This window comes from Carcharhinus amblyrhynchos, chromosome 8 (assembly GCF_965287045.1).
Source record: "Carcharhinus amblyrhynchos chromosome 8, sCarAmb.v2.hapA, whole genome shotgun sequence".
Lineage (NCBI taxonomy): Eukaryota > Metazoa > Chordata > Chondrichthyes > Carcharhiniformes > Carcharhinidae > Carcharhinus > Carcharhinus amblyrhynchos.
The window spans coordinates 7,130,827-7,151,620 of NC_137331.1; the positions used below are offsets into that span (position 1 = coordinate 7,130,827).

At 41.9% G+C, this 20,794-nt stretch overlaps 1 protein-coding gene across 3 annotated transcripts in view; it reads left to right on the forward strand.

Annotated features, from left to right (window-relative positions):
• The first annotated feature begins 12,100 nt into the window (after positions 1-12,100).
• Positions 12,101-20,794, forward strand: part of LOC145346423 (activin receptor type-1-like) — a 48,261-nt gene continuing 39,567 nt past the window's right edge. For 2 of the 3 annotated variants that reach the window (XM_080193595.1, XM_080193596.1), the window contains exons 1-2: positions 12,101-12,174; positions 19,908-20,162. In XM_080193595.1, the coding sequence (XP_080049721.1) occupies positions 12,108-12,174; positions 19,908-20,162 (322 nt within the window). In that variant the 5' untranslated portion in view covers positions 12,101-12,107. The remainder of the gene's footprint in view (positions 12,175-19,907; positions 20,163-20,794) is intronic. The other variant, XM_080193597.1, reaches the window with a different exon arrangement.

Here is a 20,794-nt window from a genome sequence, read left to right on the forward strand (position 1 = left end):
CTTCAGATTGAGGGTTTAATTTAAATTAAGCAATGCTCTGTGGATGTTGAACATCTCTTCCTTTCTCCTTCCTGCTTCACCTTTAGTGATAAGTGTGTGGAGTTTTGGACTGAGGCCATCCATTGTGTTGCCTCTGGTCCTTTCCCTTTTCCCTGCTCACAAAGCTGTAATTTGCTCTGCACTCTCCTCTGACTCAATCCTCAATGCCAATGTTAACCACATTCACTCCTGTCTCACTCTATGGCTCAACACTTGAGTTCACTTTGTCCACAAAACCCACTTTCTGAACTGCTGGTGATTTCATTTCCTTTCTTGGCCCGTGTGGTAGATGGCTTTTAAGTGATTGGTGATGACAGAGTGGCCAAGGAGTAGCAATTCTCTGCTCAGAAAAGCCACCTGCAATGCCTGCTGTTCTTGCAAGCTACCACCTCATCACCAGCCTTCACCAAAGGACATGTTCCTTCCCAAAACTGGTCTCACCTTTCCTGCAGCTCCGTGTTTGAATCTCAACCAGGTTTCGGATCTGGGCGCAGCACGTGATGGTTTCTGTCATGTTAGCACCAAAATGGCAATGACCAGAGTCAGAAGTGACATCTTGTTTACTTGTCCATCACGATTATGCCTCCTTGAGTTCATTGCAGCCTTTCATATGATTAGTCGTTCAATCTTCCCTCCAACGTGCAGGTGAATAGTACTGCTGTTGCTCACTTTCACTTTTAACCCAGCTGATCATAGGCCCCCCCTAAGGATTTGGCCTTTAGCCCTATCTGTGTGCAGTTCCCTAGGCTACAACTGCAGACAAGAAGGTAATTTTTAGACATATATTGATGAAATGCAGCTCTTGCATGTCCTCATTGCTACAACCCACCACTGCCTCTGTGTTGGGAAACTGCTTTTCCAACATCCAGTTGTGGATGCTATTCTACCTCAGTTGAATTTTTGACCCAAAGGCTCTGACGTAAGGACACCCTGTTTTCATGTCGATAACTTCATCCACCTACTTCCCTACTCGAGTCTGCTACTGAAATCCCCATCCTGTGCCTCTTCCAAACTCAAATGTTTCAGTGCACTCCTATTCTCCCCCCTAAGTTCTCCCCCCTAAGTAAACCTCTACTCATCCATGACTTGGCCACTTCACCCATCCCGTGTCACTCACCCATCACCCCTATTTTTGCTGACTTGCAGTGACTTCTGATCACCCATTTGGCCAATTTAAAATTCTCTTCCATGCGTTTAAATCCTTTCAGCATCTTGCCCCTTGATATCTTTAACATTCACCAACTCTATAAGCCCCTAGCCATGAAAGCTACATTCCTCTGCCTTTGGCAATTTGGGTTGTTCCACCTTGTTTTTTCATTCCACATTTGGAGGCCAAGCCTTCAGCTTGCCAGGAACTAGGTTCTGAAAATCTTTCAATAACTTTTTGCACTTCCAAACCTCCAGCGCCCCCTTAGGAAGCTTCTGAAAGCTCCTATCTTTGACCAAGTTTTGGTTGTTCCTCTTACTAATCCCATCTTTATCTGAGTGTTTATTTTTGTTTGATTTTGCTTCTGTTTGAGATGCTTTTCCTGTTTTAAATGTGCTATATGAAGGCAGATAACTGTTGCAAAGGATTTCATGGGCAGAACCAGGATGATCGCCTGCAATCTTGAGCAACATTTACCTTTGAACTAACAAGTAAATAACTGGTTATTTATCATACTGCTGTTTGTGGGACGTTGCCGGATGCAAGTTTGCTGCTGTGTTGCTTTTTCATAGTAACTGCATTCCAATTTTCCTTCTTAGCTGTAAAATGCGCTCTCATTTCTCACTACTTCTCCATTCTCTCCTGTTTGCAAATGCAGTGAACTGGAGTTTGAAAGTGAAAGGAGAGAGAATCTCGTATCAAGTTTCTAGCCATAATTCCACCTTAGACACAACACTGAAATGGCTGTGATGATGATCACAAATTATATCCTTCTTGACTGTGACTGTGAGACGCACTCTTTTCGCATCCAGTCTGCAGCCTTTGACATGGCTGACCGCAGCATCGTCCTCCAACACCTCTCAACTGTTGCTCAGCTGAATGGGGTAGTCTTCACCAAATTTCCACTCTTACCTGTCCAGAGAATCTCTGCAGTGGCTTACCTGACCTCATCTGGTCGCCTGTGGCATTTCTTAAAGATTTAGGTGGTACGGTGGCATAGTGGTTAGCATTGCTGCCTCACAGCACCAGGGACCCAGGTTCAGTTCTTGGCTTGGGTTATTGTCTGGATAGAGTTAACTTGTTCTCCCTGTGTCTGCGTTGGTTTCCTCCTACAGTTCAGAGGTGTGTGGGTTAGGTGGATTGGCCATGCTGAATTGCCCCTTAGTGTCAGGTCAGGGGGACTCGGTAGGATAATTGCATGGGGTTATGGGGATAAGCCTGGATGAAACTGTGGTCAGTGCAGACTTAACTGGCTGAATGGCCTCCTTCTGCATTGTAGGATTCAGGTTTAAGATCTTAAGAGAGACTTAAGCCTCAGTTTTCTTATTTAGGTGAGTGTGCCATCATTGAGAGAAGGCTGACGTTTTTGATTGAAATAGATGTTTCAGATGTTGAAAGCGTATGTGCCTGTTCTCTGGCTGAACGGATGATCACCTATTTCCCATCCACATGCTGCTTCTCTGTGGCATCATCTCATAGTGTAGATTTAGAAGTGTATCCTGACTATTTATCATCGCACCCCTCAAATGCTGCTTTCTTCTGTGTTGTCAAGATGTTATCATACATCCAGTTCTCAATGAGCTCCATTTAAATATTAGCAAAACCAAAGCCATTGTTCTTTCTTGGTTGAAACTGTTTTGACTCTATGCTTGCTTAAAAGCTGAGCATCTTGGAAATCTTCCTTGGGCACTAGGCTATTCAGCCCATTGAGTTCATGCTGACTCTCAGTTGAGCAATCCATCTTAGTAGTGTTGCAAGTTTATTCCCTCAAATGCCAATCCAATTTTTATTTTAAAATCATTGATCGTCCCTACATCCATCATCCTCGTAGGCAACATGTTCCACGTCATTGCCACTCATTGTGTTCCTTATATCTTCCTCATACCTTGTCCAGTGCCTTATATCTGTGTGCCTAGCTGTTGTATGATCAGCTAATATTGCCAACACTTTTTGTTTTTTGCCTACCTTATCGAAATCTGTCGTCTTGCACACCTCAATCAAATCTCCCCACAATCTTGTTTCCTTAAGGGAAAACAAGAAGTTAACTTTATAGCTAAATTCTCTCATCCCTGGAACCATTCTGGTAAATCCTATCAAGGGCTTTCACATCTTTCCTCAAGTGTGCTGCCCACAACTGGAAGCAATATGGTTAGTTGTGGCCTAACCAGATCTAAATAAAGATTCAGCATAACTTCCCTGCTTTTATGCTCAAAGCCTCTATTTATAAAGCCCTAGATCCTAAACGTTTTGCTAACCACACTTCCGTGTGTCCTGCCACCTTCAAAGATCTGTACACATGAACCTCCTGCTCCCTTTGTCCCTTGAGAAATACCATTGAGTCTACGTTGAATCTCCCTATTTCTTCTACCAAAATGCATTGCCTCACTTCTTAGGTGTCAGCATTGATTTTGTGCTTAAGACCTGAAATGAGACTTAAACCCTGGGTTTTCTTATTTAGGTGAGTGTGCCACCACTGAGATAAAGCTGATACTTTTGATTGAAATAGATGTTCCAGATGTTGAAAGTGTGCATGTATGTTCTCTGGCAGAATGGATGATCACTAAAAGACACTGCCAACAAATGCAGCACTTCCTCAGTACTGCACTGATGTGCCAGTCCTGATTATGTGCTGAAGGTGTTATTTGAACCTGTATCCTTCTGACTCAGAAGCATGATGGCTCATTTGTGCTGTATTGTAAAATTGTGATTCAAAGGCAAGAGAACACCCTTTGAAGATGTACACAGGAAGCCAGGCATTGTATTGAAGTGGAACTTGAAATTGTTTCAATTGTTTGTGGAAAAACTGGCACCTGATCCAGTTGTATATTTTTCTATTAACGATGCACACTGTGAGGAGTAGTACAGTAGCTACCTGTTGTGTTGCCGTGTAAACTAAAAAGAACAGGCTGTTTCTCACGTCGAACTTCTGTGGACACTGAAGGGATAAAAGCAGAATAACAGTCAGAAATTGGGATTTGGGCAATTGAGGTAAAAGGAAAATCCAAGATGTGAAGTGGTTAAACCAGAGGAGTGAAATAAGGAAATGATTAAACCATGAGAAATGACAGGCAGACTAGGGTCTTTTACTCAGACCCAGTTCTTATACAAGTGGACAGAGTATAAGAAGTAAATTGGATGAGTTCAGGTGCAAATTCAATTTGGAAGGTCTGGTATGGTAGCCATTATTGAGTCACTGTTGCAAGGTGATCAATACTGGAAACAGAAGGGAAATATGGTAGAGGTTGGATGTAGCTTCATTGAAATCACCTCAATGATAAGTGATATTGGGTAAAATTACATAGAAAAGAATTGAAGAGTGTTGTGTACAAGACCCCTGGTAGCCGTTATTAAATGGTAGATTATATAAATGCAAGGATTAGACTAGCACCTCCTAATGGAAGAGTGGTTTTAATGGAATAAAAATGTGAAAATGCTGAAATTACTCAGGTCAGGCATGGAGTGCGGAATAGTTCATGTTACAGGTTATTGGCATTTCATCAGAATTGATGGTTTGAATGAGACCATTTTACTTTGCCTGTAAATTGGGATAAGCAGACTAGCACGTCAGGGCAGTAGTGGGTTTTTTGAGTTGGTCTGGGATCGTGTTATACAACATGCCTGAGAGCCAACTAGGGGATATGTCATATTCAATTTAGTAAAGAGCCAGATTTAGTTTACAGCATAATGGTGTATAGACATTTGTCTAATAGCAATCATAATATGATCACATACAACATAGTATTTGAAAAGGAGAAATGCAAAACAGCTACTAAGATGTGATTTCATCCTTTGCAAGGAAACCATACAGAGGTGCAGGAATTAGTGGTTAAAATGGGGGGCTCCAGTTTCACAATGGAGGAAAGGATGTAGTTACAGAAAGAAGAGGAGGACGGTGATAGAATTGAAGAGATTAGCATTGAGAGTGTGAAGATTTTAGCGGTTTCACCAGATATAGCAGTGAATTAATCTTCACACCCAAAGGAGATGTATTCAGACTGCTGTGTGAGGCAAGGGAGGAGATTGCAAAGACTTTGACAATTTTCAATTATAGGAAAGATGTCAAATGATTGGAAGACAGCTAATGTAGTACCGTTATTCAGAAAAGTAGGAAAAAAACACAGGCCAGAGAGTCTAAAATCAATGTAGAGAAATGATTGGAAACAATTCTGAAAGACAGAATTGATCTCTACTTGGAGAGGCAAGTGTTAGTCAAGGATAAATAGCGTAGCTTTGACAGCGGAGACCATGTCTAACAAATTTGCTTGAATTTTTCGAGGAGGTGATGAGAGGTTAAGATGAGGGCAGTGCAGCTAATGTTGTTTACATGGAATTCAGTAAGGCTTTTGACAAGGTCCTGCACGGAAATTAGATACAGCTCTTGGCTTAAGGGATCAAAGGACATGGAGGGAAAGTGGGATCAGACTATCAAATTTGATGATCAAAATGAATAGTGGGCCAAATGGCCTACTGCTGCTTCTATTTTCTATATTATCTTACCAGGTCAGTAATAGTGTAAAGGGCAGGGAGAGAAAAGAGTTTCTAGAGTATGTTCAGAAGAATTTTCTACATTAGTATCCTTCCAGTCCAGTAAAGAACATGGCATTGCTGGATCTGTTCTGGGACTAAGTTGAACCAGGTGGTTCAACGTGCCAGGAAGGAGATATTTAGGGACATGCTCATTGCATCATGGAGTCATAGAGTTTACAACAGAAATAGAGGTCTTTTGGCCCCTTGTGTGTCTGCCATCAAGCACCTATTTATTCTCATTCCATTTTCCAGAACTTAGCCTTATATGCTTTGGCATTCCAAGTCCTCATCTAAATGCTTCTTAAATAGTGTGAGGGTTCCACAGTTTTCTCTGCTGTAAGGAAAACAACCTCAGCCGATCCAGTCTCTCTTCATAACTGAGCCACTGCAGCCCAGGCAACATCATAGTGAATCTCCTGTCCAACCACATCCTTCCTGAAGTGTGGCGACCAGAATTAGACACAGTACTCTAGCTGTGACCTAATAAGCATTTTGTGCAGTTCCGTCATAACCTCCCTGGTCTTAAACTCCGTGCATCAGCTAATAAAAGCAAGAATTCCATATGTCGTCTTAACCACCTTATCTGCCTGTCCTGCTGCCTTCAGGGTTCTATGGACATGTACACCAACGTCGCTCCAGTCCTCCGTACTACCTAGTGTCCTACCGTTGATTGTGTATTACCTTGCTTTGTTCATCCTCCCAAAATGCATCACCTCACATTTCAGGGTTAAATTCCATTTGGCACTGTTCTTTCCACCTGACCAGCCCATCTATATCATCCTGTGATCTAAGGCTTTTCCTCTCCCATATTTACCACATAGGACAAGGAGCAATCCAGAGCAACAACAATCTTGCTGCAACTGTACAGCGCACTGGTGAGGCCGCAGCTGGAGTACTGTGTGCAGTTTTGGTCGCTGCACTTGCGCAAGGATATTTTGGCCTTGGAGGGAGTGCAGAGGAGGTTCACTAGGCTGATATCGGAGTTGAGGGGGTTGAGCTATGAAGAGAGGCTGAATAGACTGGGCTTGTACTCGTTGGAGTTTAGAAGGATGAGGGGGGATCTTATTGAGACATATAAGATAATGAAGGGGATGGATAGGGTAGAGGTGGAGAAGTTCTTCCCGCTCAGAAAGGACAGCAGGACTAGAGGGCACAGCCTCAAGATAAGGGGGGGGGTGCAGTTTAGAACAGAGTTGAAGAGGAACTTCTTCACTCAAAGGGTGGTGAATCTCTGGAATTCTCTGCCCGTTGATGTGGTGGAGGCTACCTCGCTAGATATATTTAAGACGCGGGTAGATGGGTTTTTGGTAGGCAAGGGAATTAAGGGTAATGGGGAGAAAGTGGAACTGAGCCACTTCAGATCAGCCATGATCTTATTGAATGGCGGGGCAGGCTTGAGGGGCTAGATGGCCTACTCCTGCTCCTATTTCTTATGTTCTTAACATTAGAAATAGGAGTAGGCTATTCAGTCACTCAAACCTGACTGATCTGGTTATGGCTTTTCCTGCTTGCCCCAGGATCTGGTTGTAGCCTGTTCTCCCCATAATCTGAAACTCTCCTAGTCAACCAGAAATTTATCAAACATGATTTGTCACAAAATACCATGTTGACCCGGCCTGATAGTATGATTTTCTAAATGTCCTGCTCCAACCTGGGGTCCAGGTACATAGATCATTAAAATAGATCAAGAAAACAATGAAAAATGCTGATGGAATACTGGCCTTTATTTCTAGAGTTCCAGAAAACAAGGGAGTCAAAGTTGTCTAAAATGCCATTTAGACCTTTTGTAGTTCCTTGCGGTCTTGGGCAGAGCAGGAGCCGTATCAAGCTGTGATACAACCAGAAATAATGCTTTCTATGGTGCATCTGTAAAAGTTTGTGAGAGTTGTAGCTGATGCACCAAATTTCCTTCGTCTTCTGAGAAAGTAGAGGCATGGCGGGTTTTCTTAACAATAGGTTGTTGATGATTTGGATCCTAAAAACCTGATGTTCATCCCTTTCTGCTTCATCCCTGTAGATGTAGACAGGGACATGTTCTTTTTCACACTTTCTGAAGTCAATGGTAATCTCCCTTGTTTTGTTGACATTAGGGAGAGATTATTGTTGCTGCACCAGTTCACCAAATTCTCTGTCTCATTCCTGCACTCAGTCTCGTCATTTTTTGAGACCCAACCCGCTACGGTGGTGTCATCAGCAAACTTGAAAATCGAATTGGAGGTGAATTTGGCCACCCAGTCATAGGTGGAAAAGGAGTATAGTAGCCTAGAGGGGCACCGGTGTTGAAGATGATCATGTTGTTGTCTATCCATATGATTGTGGTCTGCGAGTTAGGAAGTTCAGGATCTAGTAACAGAGGGAGGTGCCAAGGCCCAGTTAGTAAGGGTAAAATCAACCAGGCTTCCGACTTTTGATAGCTCTGTAAGGGCTGTCCCTTCCAGTATGACCTAGACCGACACTCGAGGCCTAAGGGGCATAGACTCTGACTTATTGGCTGCACAACAGATTTAGCCATCCGCTGTCAGATCTGCTGGTGACGTCATGGCCCTGGCTCTCTCCTAAAGAAATATGGTTCTGTAGGATCATCCTAGAGAATAAATAACATACAACTTATTTTCTCTGTTTCCATTTGTCATCTTAAACCACATTGCTGTCTGCTCTACCTCATTCAACAGCAAGGACAAGAAACTCATAGACTTCTTTGTCATTAGCTATCCATTTAGTTGCACCTACTGTATTTTCCTTATCCATTAAACTAAGCATGCCCCAGGCTTTCTCATGCACCCCTCACCTGTCTCCCTTCATGTTCTCTACAGGCTCATATTTAATATGAGGTCTACTTCATATTTTTTAACCCTCATTCTCACTAAGATGCAACTTCTCTTCCTCATACCCCCACGCTGGCCGACATTATAAATGGTTCCTATGACATAGGTACTGCCATCATTCTGCACAAAAGATCCAATTTGAAAATCCTGCTTTTGTAAATTAGCACCCCATCTCTGACCTTTTTCTGCTCAAATTATTGGATGTATCGCCTACCATCTTTCTGCAGCCCCATGTTTGAATAAGTCCAATCTTTGACCCATGCATAAATTCCTTAGCATTGTGACCGATTTCATTCTCTTACTTGCACTGTTTCAGGCTGAGCACAGTGTCTGTAACTTGCAGTTGCCACAGAGCTCTGTGTTCTTCTGACTCTGTAACCACAATTCCCTCAATCCACTGCCAATGGCCTATGGGCCCATGCTTTGAAATTCTGCACACAAACCTCTGTCCCTCCACTTCCTTTTAAATCTGCCTGTTTGACCAAACTTTTGATCTGCTAATATCTCTTTCTTTGGCTCAGTGTTGTTTTTTTTAATGCTTCTGAAGTGCCTTGGGATCTTTATCTATATTAAAAATGCAATATAAACATCCAGTGATAGCTTCAAAAGAACTACACCTTGGTAAACATTGCACAAAAGAACCTATTTTGTCTGGAGCCAACCACAGTGGTGTTAGTCAGAGGCTCCACTGTGGCAGATAAACCACATTCAGGGCTGGTTTCGTTCAAAGTTAGTGTGTAGGACAGTGTCTGTTTGTTTTGACATTCCAGGGTGGTTACAAATCAAGTTTGTACCAACTGCAATGTCTGATGGTATATTCTTCCAGCTACTGAAAAATGAGATCTTCATGGTGGCTGTGATCTATTCTAGTAACCAGGGCATTGTGATGAGGGTACTTAGTTTGAGCACAACATTTACACATTAGCTTGGTTGTACAGTGAGTGAGGCATGAGGTCCATCCATGGAGACCATCTGCTAAGTCTGCAATGAAGGACAGTATTGAACGGAAAACAGGAAATGTGATAGATGCCATAATAGAAAGATTTATGCAGCGTGGGTTGATTTGCAATGCCATTGTTTAAGTCCCTGTGTTTGTTGATAAGAAGATCTCATTTGAATGCAATTATCTTTGAAGGATAGTGAGTGTTCAGTGAGCAAAACGCTGAGTGTTTTAGTCGGAAGAAAGGAATGGTAGCATCCATTAGTCAGGACATGTTGATAAAATGATTGGGTGTCGCTATTTGCTCTTATTTTTGGCTCCCAAAGCAATTCACCAGCATATTCCTTTTAGGCATATATTCATTATCACATGAAATGTGTTTAATTTTAATATCTTAGCCCATTTTAGGTTAGAAACTGAACCATAAACATACAATTACTAAAAGTCATAAACTTTTGTTAGTTACATGCTGTCTGTCACAAAATAGGTGAGCCTTTTTTTCCACTTGTGCTCAATTGGTTTTGTTAAATAGTAGAGAAGTATTTTACTTAAGTTGCAATGCATCTTTCTGGAACCTGAGTTACAATAGTATTCAAATGACGGTGTCATCTGAACCAGAAATATACAGCATAAAAGGAGACCAATCATGTGGTGCCAGCTCTTTGAGGGAGTTATACACTTAGTCCCACTAGCGTTCTCTTTCCGTACACTGCTGTAGTTTTTCCCCTTTCCAAGTTTTACAACTGCAGTCTCAGAATCTCAGCTGTTTGGCCTTTGACCATCTCCATCCACTGCATTTCAGCAGCTACTGATTTACTCCATCACACTCTCGCCTCAACCTTTGATATCCTGGGTGTTGAGTTAGCATCCTTCCAACAATGAGAGATGCTGGGCAAGCAGCAAATAATCCATTTAGGTGGAGTATCTTTGGTGACCCTTTGCTATTGGGTGAATAGGCCAACCCTTGAGATAGGTTCAGCCATAAGTGTCACATGTGAATCTGCCAAGTGGTGGTGTGGGTTGTTTTCAGCATTGGTGCCTGTTGCTAAGCTGCAGTAGCTAGTGGTCATCATGACATTGATTGCCAGCTCATGAGAGATGTTGCCATTTCCCTTGTTTGTCAGTTATTGACTCCCAGTGCGATAGCTGATGTTTACAGTGTTCATGTCATGCTTGCAAGCATTCTTGAATGGGTGTCCCACTGGTCATCTGGTTCTAGCTACCTCACTGTACAGAAGGCCCTTGGGTATATGCCCATCTTTTATCCTGTGGAAGTGGCTGAGCCACCAAAGTCCCCTCTGTTGGATGAGTGCCACGTGTTTGGGAGCTCTGACTTTGAAAGGACTAGTGCCTTCGTGGTTCCGTCCTACCGGGATACACTCATACTCCAGCAGAGGTAGTGAAGAGGAAATTATTGAACTTCTTCTGATATATCACCTATATTTCACAGACATACAAGTTGCTGATTACACAGGCCTTACAAACCATCAGCTTGGTCCTAAAGGTCAGTTTAGCATTTTAAGAGTTGACCAATGTTGCTGCTTGCCCATGTGCGAATCAAGCTCGGCATCAAATGACAGATTGTCACTGTGTACCTGAGGCAACAGAATTTGCTAACCATCTGGAGTAATGTAATATTTAGTATGGTCAGGGGCAGAAATGCAAGCTTGTCCCATGACTACAGTTTTCTTGACACTGTTAGGGACAAGAAGTTACAGGCATGTATGAGACAATCCTTGAACCTTTGTAGTTGAATAGTCATGTAGGCGGTTAGTGTAACATCGTGAGGGGAGAGGAGTTCCCTGATCAGGATACAGTATGTTTTTATCTTTGCTTTAGGTCTTGATAGATTGTAAAGGTCAATGTTCTCATCCTCAATAAAACCATTATTTGCTATCATTCTTGTCATTCCCATTGTCTCTGCTCCCTTCAGTCCAAGGCCTCTTCGCTGTTATTCAGCTTAATGGAACTGCTCTCACCTGGTTACATTATTATCTATTTAATTGTAATGGCTTCTCTTTCCACTCCTGCAACGTTACCTCGAGTGCCTCTTTAAGACATTCCTTAAAACTGATTTCTTCGTCCAAGATTTTGGCCGGCTCGTCTAATTCTCGTTATGTGGCTCAAACTGTGTTTTGTAATGTTCCAATGAAGTGCCTTGGGATGGTTCATTATGTTAAAGGTGCTTTATAAATATATGTTCTTGTATCCAAGAAGTTAATTCCTAGAAACATTTGAATATTTCAGTCAACATAAATCTCAATCTGTGCTGGATATTTAGATAAGAAGAGTCATTCATTCACTAACAGGTAATTGTGCATGGCAGAACATCAACCTTGTGCTGGGAGGCATTTAAACATCTGTGACCTGATCCATGCAGCTCTGTACTTGAGCAAGGCAGGCAATTGCTGAGTTGAGACTATGTTGGAAATTCAGTGAACTGCACAGAACAACCCTGGTGCATCCCTGTGTAGTCAGTCCAGTGCAATTAGCAAAAGCCACAGCAGCAGGGTGACATGGTGGCTAACAAATGTAGTTTTGCTCCAGGAAACCTAAGAAGAATGGAGAGAATAAAATATGATGTCCCATCTAAACGAGTCTGTCTTTGTTTTGCAGTATCCTTTTCCTGATGGCCCAATGCAGCATCCTTCTACTTGTGCTTTTGGTCCCAAAAATCTTTCATTGTGGAGCTAAAGGTATGTAGCACATTTCTTATAAGCAGCTAAATATCCATTAAATCTTTGGTTCTAATTTTCATACTATACTGGATTTGTCATTCACTTATGGGTAAAGTTGTTCTCTCTTACTTCATTGTGGGATTCTGCAGGGATCTGTGCTATGGCCCTAACTGTTCACATTGTATATTAATGCTTTGGAAGAGGGACTAAATATATCATTTCCAAACTTGCAGATGATGCAAAGTTGGGTGGGAGGGTGAGCTGTGAGGAGGATACAGAGATGCCTCAGTGTGATTTGGACAGGCTGAGTGACTGGACATATGTATAGCAGATGCAGTATAATGTGGATAAATGTGAGGTTATCCACTTAAGTAGCAAAATAGGAAGACAGATTATTATTTGAATGGGTGTAAATTGAGAGAGGTGGATACTCAGTGAGCCTTGGTGTCCTCGTGCATCAGTCGCAGATACAGCAAGCAGTAAAGAAGATAAATGGTATTGTTGGCCTTCAGAACAAGAAGATTTGAGTATAGGAATAAGGATGTTTTACTGCAGTTGTATAAAGCGTTGAGGCCACACCTGGTGTTTTTTGTGCAGTTTTGGTGTCTTTCTCTGACGAAGGATGTTCTTGCTAAATAGAGAGTGCCTCAATGGTGTACCAGGCTCATTCCTGGGATAGCAGGTCAATCACATGAGGAGAGATTGAGTTAGGATTGTACTTACTGGAGTTTAGGAAATTGAGAAGGGATCTCATAGAAACTTGTAAAGTTTTAAGAGGATAAATTCAGAAAGAACATTTCTAATGGTGTGGAAGTGCAGAACTAGGGGTCATGGTTTGAGGATGAGGCAAACCTTTTAGGACTGAGGTGAGGAGAAATTTCTTTGCCCGAAGAGTGGTGAATATGTGGAATTCATTATCTCAGAAAATAGTTGAGGCCAAAACATTGTGATTTCAGGAAGGAATTAGATAAAGCTCTTGGGGCTAAAGGGATCAAGGGATATGGGGGAAGGTGGGATCAGAGTGTTGAATGTGATGATCAGCCATGATAATGAAGGGCTGAATGGCCACCCACTGCTCCAATTTTCTATGCGTGTTTCTATTTAAATATTGGGACACACCTTGAATGGTTGTGACTATATTTAAAACAAAACTCTTTCAGTGAGAGGAAAGTTCAGTTCCAGCAGATGTCTAATTAAATATAAATGGAATTTGCCTGAGATATAGATGAGTCCATCTAGTACAGTGGTTTATTTAGCCTTTTGGCACATGTTGCTTTTGGTTTGTGAAGAGCAAACACACTTTATTTACCATAGCCAGATTTTCCTGTGTGCTGTATGATTAAAGCCCTCCCTGCTGAAGGTGCATTCACACTCAAACAAATAAACAATGAAAACTTGAGTATTTTAACTGTACATGTATGTATACTGGAAAATATACAGTCTCTGAAAACACTTCTCTATTGCTTCGGAGAATTTTTTTCCCTTCAGAGAATTTGTTCCCTTCCTCTGTTTTGCTTGCTAGATTTTTGCTCATTCTTAAATCTTGTATCTTTTATGTCCTTCAGTAAAATGCTCATTGTAGATGGTAGAAGCAGGTGACACACAAGACTGCTCCACTGTGGGCAGAGTGGAGTAGTTGAACTATTTCTGCTCCACTGCAGGTGCCTCTAGTTAACCAATTACATGCCCCTTAAATGTATTGACCCTGAGAGCTCAATACTGCTGAAATTATTTTCCCAAGTGAGGTGAGCGTGCTTTATATCTTTTCAGACTATCCAATCTCCCCTAAACAGCTTTGAGTGGAGTAACTTGCTCCACATGAGACTACACCTGGAGTATTGTGTAGATTGAGTCCAGAGGTGAGTGGTTTGTCTTATGAAGAGAGATTGAGCAGTTTAAGTCTACATTCCCTAGAGTTTAGAAGAAAGAGGAGATCTAATTGAGATATATGAAATGATAAAGGGGATTGATAAAGTAGACAAAAGAGAGGATGTTTCCTCTTGTGGGGCAAAATAGAACTAGAGGTTACAGTTTTAGGATAGGGGGTAACAGAGATGAGAAGAAATTACTTCTCTCGGAGGATCTGTGGAACTCACTACCCTAGAGTGCAATGGATGCTGGGACATTGACTAAATTTAAAGAGGAAATCAACAGATTTATAATTGGTAATGGGTTGAAGGGTCATGGAGAATGGGCAGGAAAATGGAGTTGAGAGCAGTCATGATCATTAGCTGAGCGGGATCGAGGGGCTGAATTGCCGACTCCTCGTAGTTCTTATGTTTTTACACTAAGAGTCCAAAGACATGCGGGTTAGATGGATTGGCCATGTGAAATTGCCTCTTAGTGTCAGGGGACTAGTTAGGGTAAATGCGTGAGGTTATGGGGATAGGCATTGTAGTTGGTGTGGACTGGATGAGCTAAATGGCCGCCTTCTGCACTGTAGGATTTTATGATTCTCCTGTCTCCACTGTGCTCACATTGAAGATTCTGCCCCTACAAAACTTTGATGGTAGCATTTGCAGTAAACGTTTTGGTTTGCAAAGGATTAGCTGTGGTTCCAGCCTTTGTTGGACATAATCATCTTGTTATTTAAATAACTAAATACAACATCAAATGGCACGTGCTGAAGCTTCTAATTTTAAACCCTTCAATACATTTACCACTCAAAAATAACTGATCAATGACACTTCTGTCTTTGTATATACTCCGTATCACATTCATATGTCTTGGTCTCTACTTGAACGTTATCTGCTTCAGCTGCCTCTGTTTCGTCAGACTTGGTTTAATATCCAGTCTTGGGTAAATTGGAATTTGCTCAATTGTTACAAATTGATCGCACGCAGGGGGTTTCTGATTCTCAGTGTGTTCCTGGTCAAACAATTATACCCCTATAGTATATCAAGCCACTTCTAGGAGGTGATCCTTTACATTCATTGATGTGTTTTTTTTACAATCTCCTCTAATTACAGTGATGAAAATAAATCAGATTCTGCTGACAGTTCTCGTGTCATGGTCCTGAATCTTCCATGCACTGTTCTAAATCTCAAAAAGCTGTATACTTTTTATATCATCAATTTAGGTGATTTTCTTATGATTCCAAAGCTCTTAATCCAAAAACTTTGGAATTTAAAAAAATAGGATGAAGCCATTTAGCTCATTACACCAATGGCCAACTCTCAGAATGAACTAGCCATTAAGATCCAGTTCTTTCTCTCTATTCTGATACCCTTTCAATTATATATTTTTTTACCTGCTGGGAGAAGGCTATAGAGGTGAAATTAATACATCTCTACCTGCCCACATAGACTTTGTTAAGCATCCTTATTCAAATAAAAGGTGAACAGCATGCTCCTAGCATATCCCACAGTGATGCACTGAAACCTCAGCTGGAGATGATTGTTAGCACAAACCCCATTCCCGTATCACCAATACAGTCCGCTTCCAGAACCAATGGCTTACTCAGTGCAGTCTTGGTTTGTTCAGTCCTTAACAAAGTCTTTGGACTCCCTGCCTTCTCCATCACAAAGCCTGCTGAGTTCCACTTCTTTAACACAGCTCATCTCTGCCATGACCTTTTGAGTGTTGAAACCCTAACAAGTTCTCTTGTCACTTCCAGATATTGATGCGGCCAGTGTCTGTGCCCTCCTCCAGATTCCATAACTTCAGTTTGTCCAGAAGTATTTTGTTCTATCGTTCCTGTTCTAGGAGACCTAAACTAATCCTCCACTCCTGAGTACATCTAATTTAATATACTTGTCTTCAAGTCACTCCACATCTTCACCACATCTCATCTCCACAATTGCTTTCAGCTATATACCTTTTTTTTTATCTCTTTACACGCCATTCCTGTAAATCTGGTCTTTTATGCTCTCTCCCTCATCCCCATCCACCTGATGTTCAGTAGTAAACTGCTTGGGATTTAATTCCTGAATTTGCTTCTGAAACCATTCTGCTCTTCCATGTTTTTTTTAAAGTCTTATCACAGCCCATCTCTTTGGCTGAACTTTGAGTCACTCTACCTTATTCCTCTTTTCTTAGCTGGCTTCCCCTTTCCATGCCTGTAACTGTGAAAACACCTTGGGATGTTTTTTGATATTACACAAACCTCCTGCTGCTTGCCATTTAAGAACTCTTATTGAAAATAAGCACAAGGTTGTCAATATTCAGAGCCACTTGTGCACGCAGTAGTCTTATGACGCAACACGGTTTCATTAAAGGGAAGTCGTGTCTGACAAATTTACTGGAGTTCTATGAGGATGTGTCTAGGGCGGTGGATAGAGGAGAGCCGGTGGATGTGGTCTTTCTGGATTTTCAGAAGGCGTTTGATAAGGTACCTCACAAGAGGTTACTGCAGAAGGTCAGAGGACATGGAGTTGGGGGTAGGGTGTTAGCGTGGATAGAGGATTGGTTGTCAAATAGGAGGCAGAGAGTGGGGGTCAATGGGTGCTATTCGGATTGGCGGTTGGTGACTAGTGGGGTGCCCCAGGGGTCGGTGCTGGGGCATCAGCTATTTACCATTTATATAGATGATCTGGAGGAGGGAACCGAGTGTAGGGTGTCGAAATTTGCTGATGACACCAAGATTGGGGGAAAGGCAAATTGTGCGGAGGGTGTGGAGAGTCTGCAGAAGGATCTAGATAGGCTGGGTGAATGGGCCAGGAAATGGCAAATGGAATTTAATGTTGGCAAGTGTGAGGTGGTCCACTTTGGTAGGAAGAATGGTAGGAAGGACTATTACTTACGTGGCGAAAAACTGCAGCAGGCGACGGTGCAGAGGGACCTCGGGGTCCTTGTGCATGAGTCGCAAAAACCCAGCCTGCAGGTGCAGCAGGTGGTCAGGAAGGCGAATGGGATGCTGGCCTTCATAGCGAGGGGGATTGAATATAAAAGTAGGGAGGTCTTGCTGCAGCTGTATAGGGCATTGGTGAGGCCGCAGCTGGAGTACTGTGTGCAGTTTTGGGCGCCGCACCTGCGCAAGGATATTTTGGCCTTGGAGGGAGTGCAGAGGAGGTTTACTAGGCTGATACCGGAGTTGAGGGGGTTGAGCTATGAGGAGAGGCTGAATAAACTAGGCTTGTACTCGTTGGAGTTTAGAAGAATGAGGGGAGATCTCATTGAGACGTATAAGATGATGAATGGGATGGATAGGATAGAGGTGGAAAGACTCTTCCCGCTCAAAAAAGACAGTAGGACTAGGGGGCACAGCCTCAAGATAAAGGGGGGGCAGTTCAGAACGGAGTTGAGGAGGAACTTCTTCACTCAAAGGGTGGTGAATCTCTGGAATTCTCTGCCCGTTGAAGTGGTGGAGGCTGCCTCGCTAAATATTTTTAAGAAGCGGGTTGATGGGTTTTTGATAAGAGAGGGGATTAAGGGTTATGGGGAGAGGGCGGGAAAGTGGAACTGAGCCACGACAGATCAGCCATGATCTTATTGAATGGCGGGGCAGGCTCGAAGGGCCAGATGGCCTACTCCTGCTCCTATTTCTTATGTTCTTATGTTCTTATGTTCATTATTTGCTGTTTGTCATGTTTTACTGCATTTATAGCCAGCTGTTTAATTTTCCTTGCTCAGCAATTTTATCATGTTCTATTTGGCTATATAGACATGCTCATATGCCTGGGCTGTTCTGGTTGGATGGGTTGACAATTTGTCATTCTCTGTGTGGCATGTTTACCATCTTTTCCACTGGATCCACAGTGCTCAAGTTGCAAATTGATCGCACGCAGGTTTCTGATTCACAATGTGTTCCTGATCTAACAATTATACCCCTATAGTTTGCAAAGCCACTTCCAGAAGATGACCCTTTAATTGATGTATATTTTACAATCTTCTCTAATTACAATAATGAGAATAAATCCAATTCTGTTGACATTTCTTAAATCATGGTCCTGAACCTTCTGCACTCTTCTAAATCTCAAAAAGCTGGATGCTTTTTAAGTCATCAATTCAGATGATTTTCTAATGATTCCAAAGCTCTTAAACCCGAAATTGCAGGATTTTAAATTGAGAGATAAAGTAATTTAGCTCATTGCACTAATGGCCAACTCTTGAAACGAACTACCCACTAAGATCCAGTTCTTTCTCACTATCCTGATACCCTTTCAATTATATTTTTCTCTTACTGCATTTTAGGCAAAGTATCACATTCCAATACATTCTATTTCTATTGGGGTGGCACAATGATTAGCACTGCTGCCTCTCAGCACCAAGGACTTGGGTTTGATTCCCAGCTTGGTTCACTGTCTGTGTGGAGTTTGCACATTCTCCCCCTGGGTGCTCCAATTTCCCCCCTCACCCCAAAGATATGTGGATTAGGTTGACTGGCCATGCTAAATTGCCACTTAATGTGAGAAGGGCAGGGCCTGTGTGGGATTGTGATCAGTGCAGACTCGAATAACTGCCTCCTGCACTGTAGGGATTCTAAAATGTCCCTTACAATCCTTATAATTTAAAAATGTAGCTCTTCCATTTATGTTGCCTGCTTTATGAAATTCTGATTTTGATTGGCTCTCATCTACACACAAGTTATTCCATGGAAAGAACAGGAAAACCTACAAAAAAAAATGAAATTCAAATCATAATAGAAGAAATAGGAACAGGACAAAGCCATTTCAACTCTTAAAATTTGCTTTCCCATTCAGTAAGACCATGGCTGGTCTTCTGCCTGAATTCCACCCTCCTGCACTATCCCCATATTCCTGACATCCAGAAATTTTATCGATCTTTGTGAGAAATACACTCAATGTCTAACCATTCACAAACGTGTAAGAGCAAAGTAACCAAACTGAGAAGCAGAGCTGGAGTGGGCTGTAAATTCTTCACAGGAAGGAACAAATTGTTATGTTATTGTGCGTGTTTATTTGTTCTTGCGATCTGTGAGACACTACAGGAAAATGCTGCCATCGCTGGTTACCCTAAGGTGTAAAGAATCAACTGTGGTGGGGGGAAGCTGTAGTCATGTGTAGGCCAGACCGAGGGTAACAAATACCCTCCCTTATAATTTGGCAGCTTTCACAATCACCTTTTTGAGCTATCCCGCTATTTACTAAATTCATTAAATTTAGCTCCCCAAATCACTATGGTTGGATTCGAACTTGCAACTACTGGATTTCTGGTGGGAAATCAGCAATCACTAGGCTTTCATGTCCTTTGATGAATAATTGTTTATTCTTTGAGAAATGTAACTTTCGATGCCAGTTTTGAATGTTATTTTCATTCCATCATAGCATTAATTTCCACTGACATCCATTGATACTTAGGAACCACATCTCCAGCCTGGTCACCGTGTCAGTGAAATAGGTCAAATCTCAGGGGAGAGCTAAACGAAGATATGAAAAGAGTATTGGAATGACTTCCTGAGACAACATGAAAATCCTCTGCCTATATACGAGCAGTTTACTGGCTGGAATTGTAAAGGGTGACTGTCAAGTACACTGATTGTGGATGCAGTTGGGATTTCGGCGCACCATTGTGGACTATACTAGGAACTTTCCATTCACCTTTTATTTGAATAAGGATGCTTAGCTATGTTTGCGTGGGTAGGGAGAGGTGAATTAAATTAATCTTTACAGCCCTTTCCCAGCAGAGAAGTTTGACCAGTTTCAGTGAATGCAATAGAAATATGATTTTGCACTTTTCAAGTTAACTTGTGCACAAAAAGGTTTAAAAAATTGCATTTTATAAAAGTATTGTAAAAATTGCCTCTGGTCATTCTAACATTGCGCATATGTTCCCCTTTTCCTTGTGTGTAGAAGAAGACGGCTCAAGTCTTCAGTGCATCTGTGAGGGCCATACTTGTGGGACAGAGCCTTTTTGCAAGGGTCTATGGTGTTTCGCTTCAGCCACACAAAATGGAGAAGTTCCAGTGTTCCAGAAGGGTTGTTTCACGACCCGTAAGCAGGTTGAAATGTCCTGCAAGATCTCTCACTCGAAACGTTCTGTAGTGCAATGCTGCAATGAAAATCTGTGTAACAGGAACATGACAGTAATGCCGCCTCATTCACTAGGTAAGAATCAGGATGTCTTGATTCCTTTCAGCCTTGGGCTGATGAAATCACTCTTCAAAAGCATGTTTTGCTGGGGCACCTCTCCAGGAGTATTAGACTTTTTGAAAAATGAACTGTTACAATTAAAACCTTGCATCCAGCTGCAATGAATGAAAGGGTGTTTCCCAGTTTAAAATTCCCCGAGCTGTTACCAGAATAAATTGGTGTAATTTGCAATTGTTGTGCCCAAGAGCGTTGAATTGATAAATATTTTGAATGTTTAACAGTCTGGTTCAACAGCCATTTTTAAACTTGAAGATTATTCCTTTATGAAACCAACATTTAATGAATTAAATGAGTAATTACAAGAATATGAGTTTCGAATCAGTTGCAGCCAATTCAATTGACTTTTAAAACTCTTAGAACGTTTAACAGATGATTGCTGAATCTAATTTAATCATAGATTTCTGGCACAATAGTGGCAAACAGCATGATTTACACATTTTTCTGCAAGTCTGACAAATGTAAGCTGACATGAAAGGGAAAGATACAGTCAAAGGTGTAAATCTTCTCAGCCTAAGGAAAATGTGTAAATAAATAGTGGGTCTCTGATCTTTTCTCTGCCTACGTTACTGACATTCATTGCAATTTAT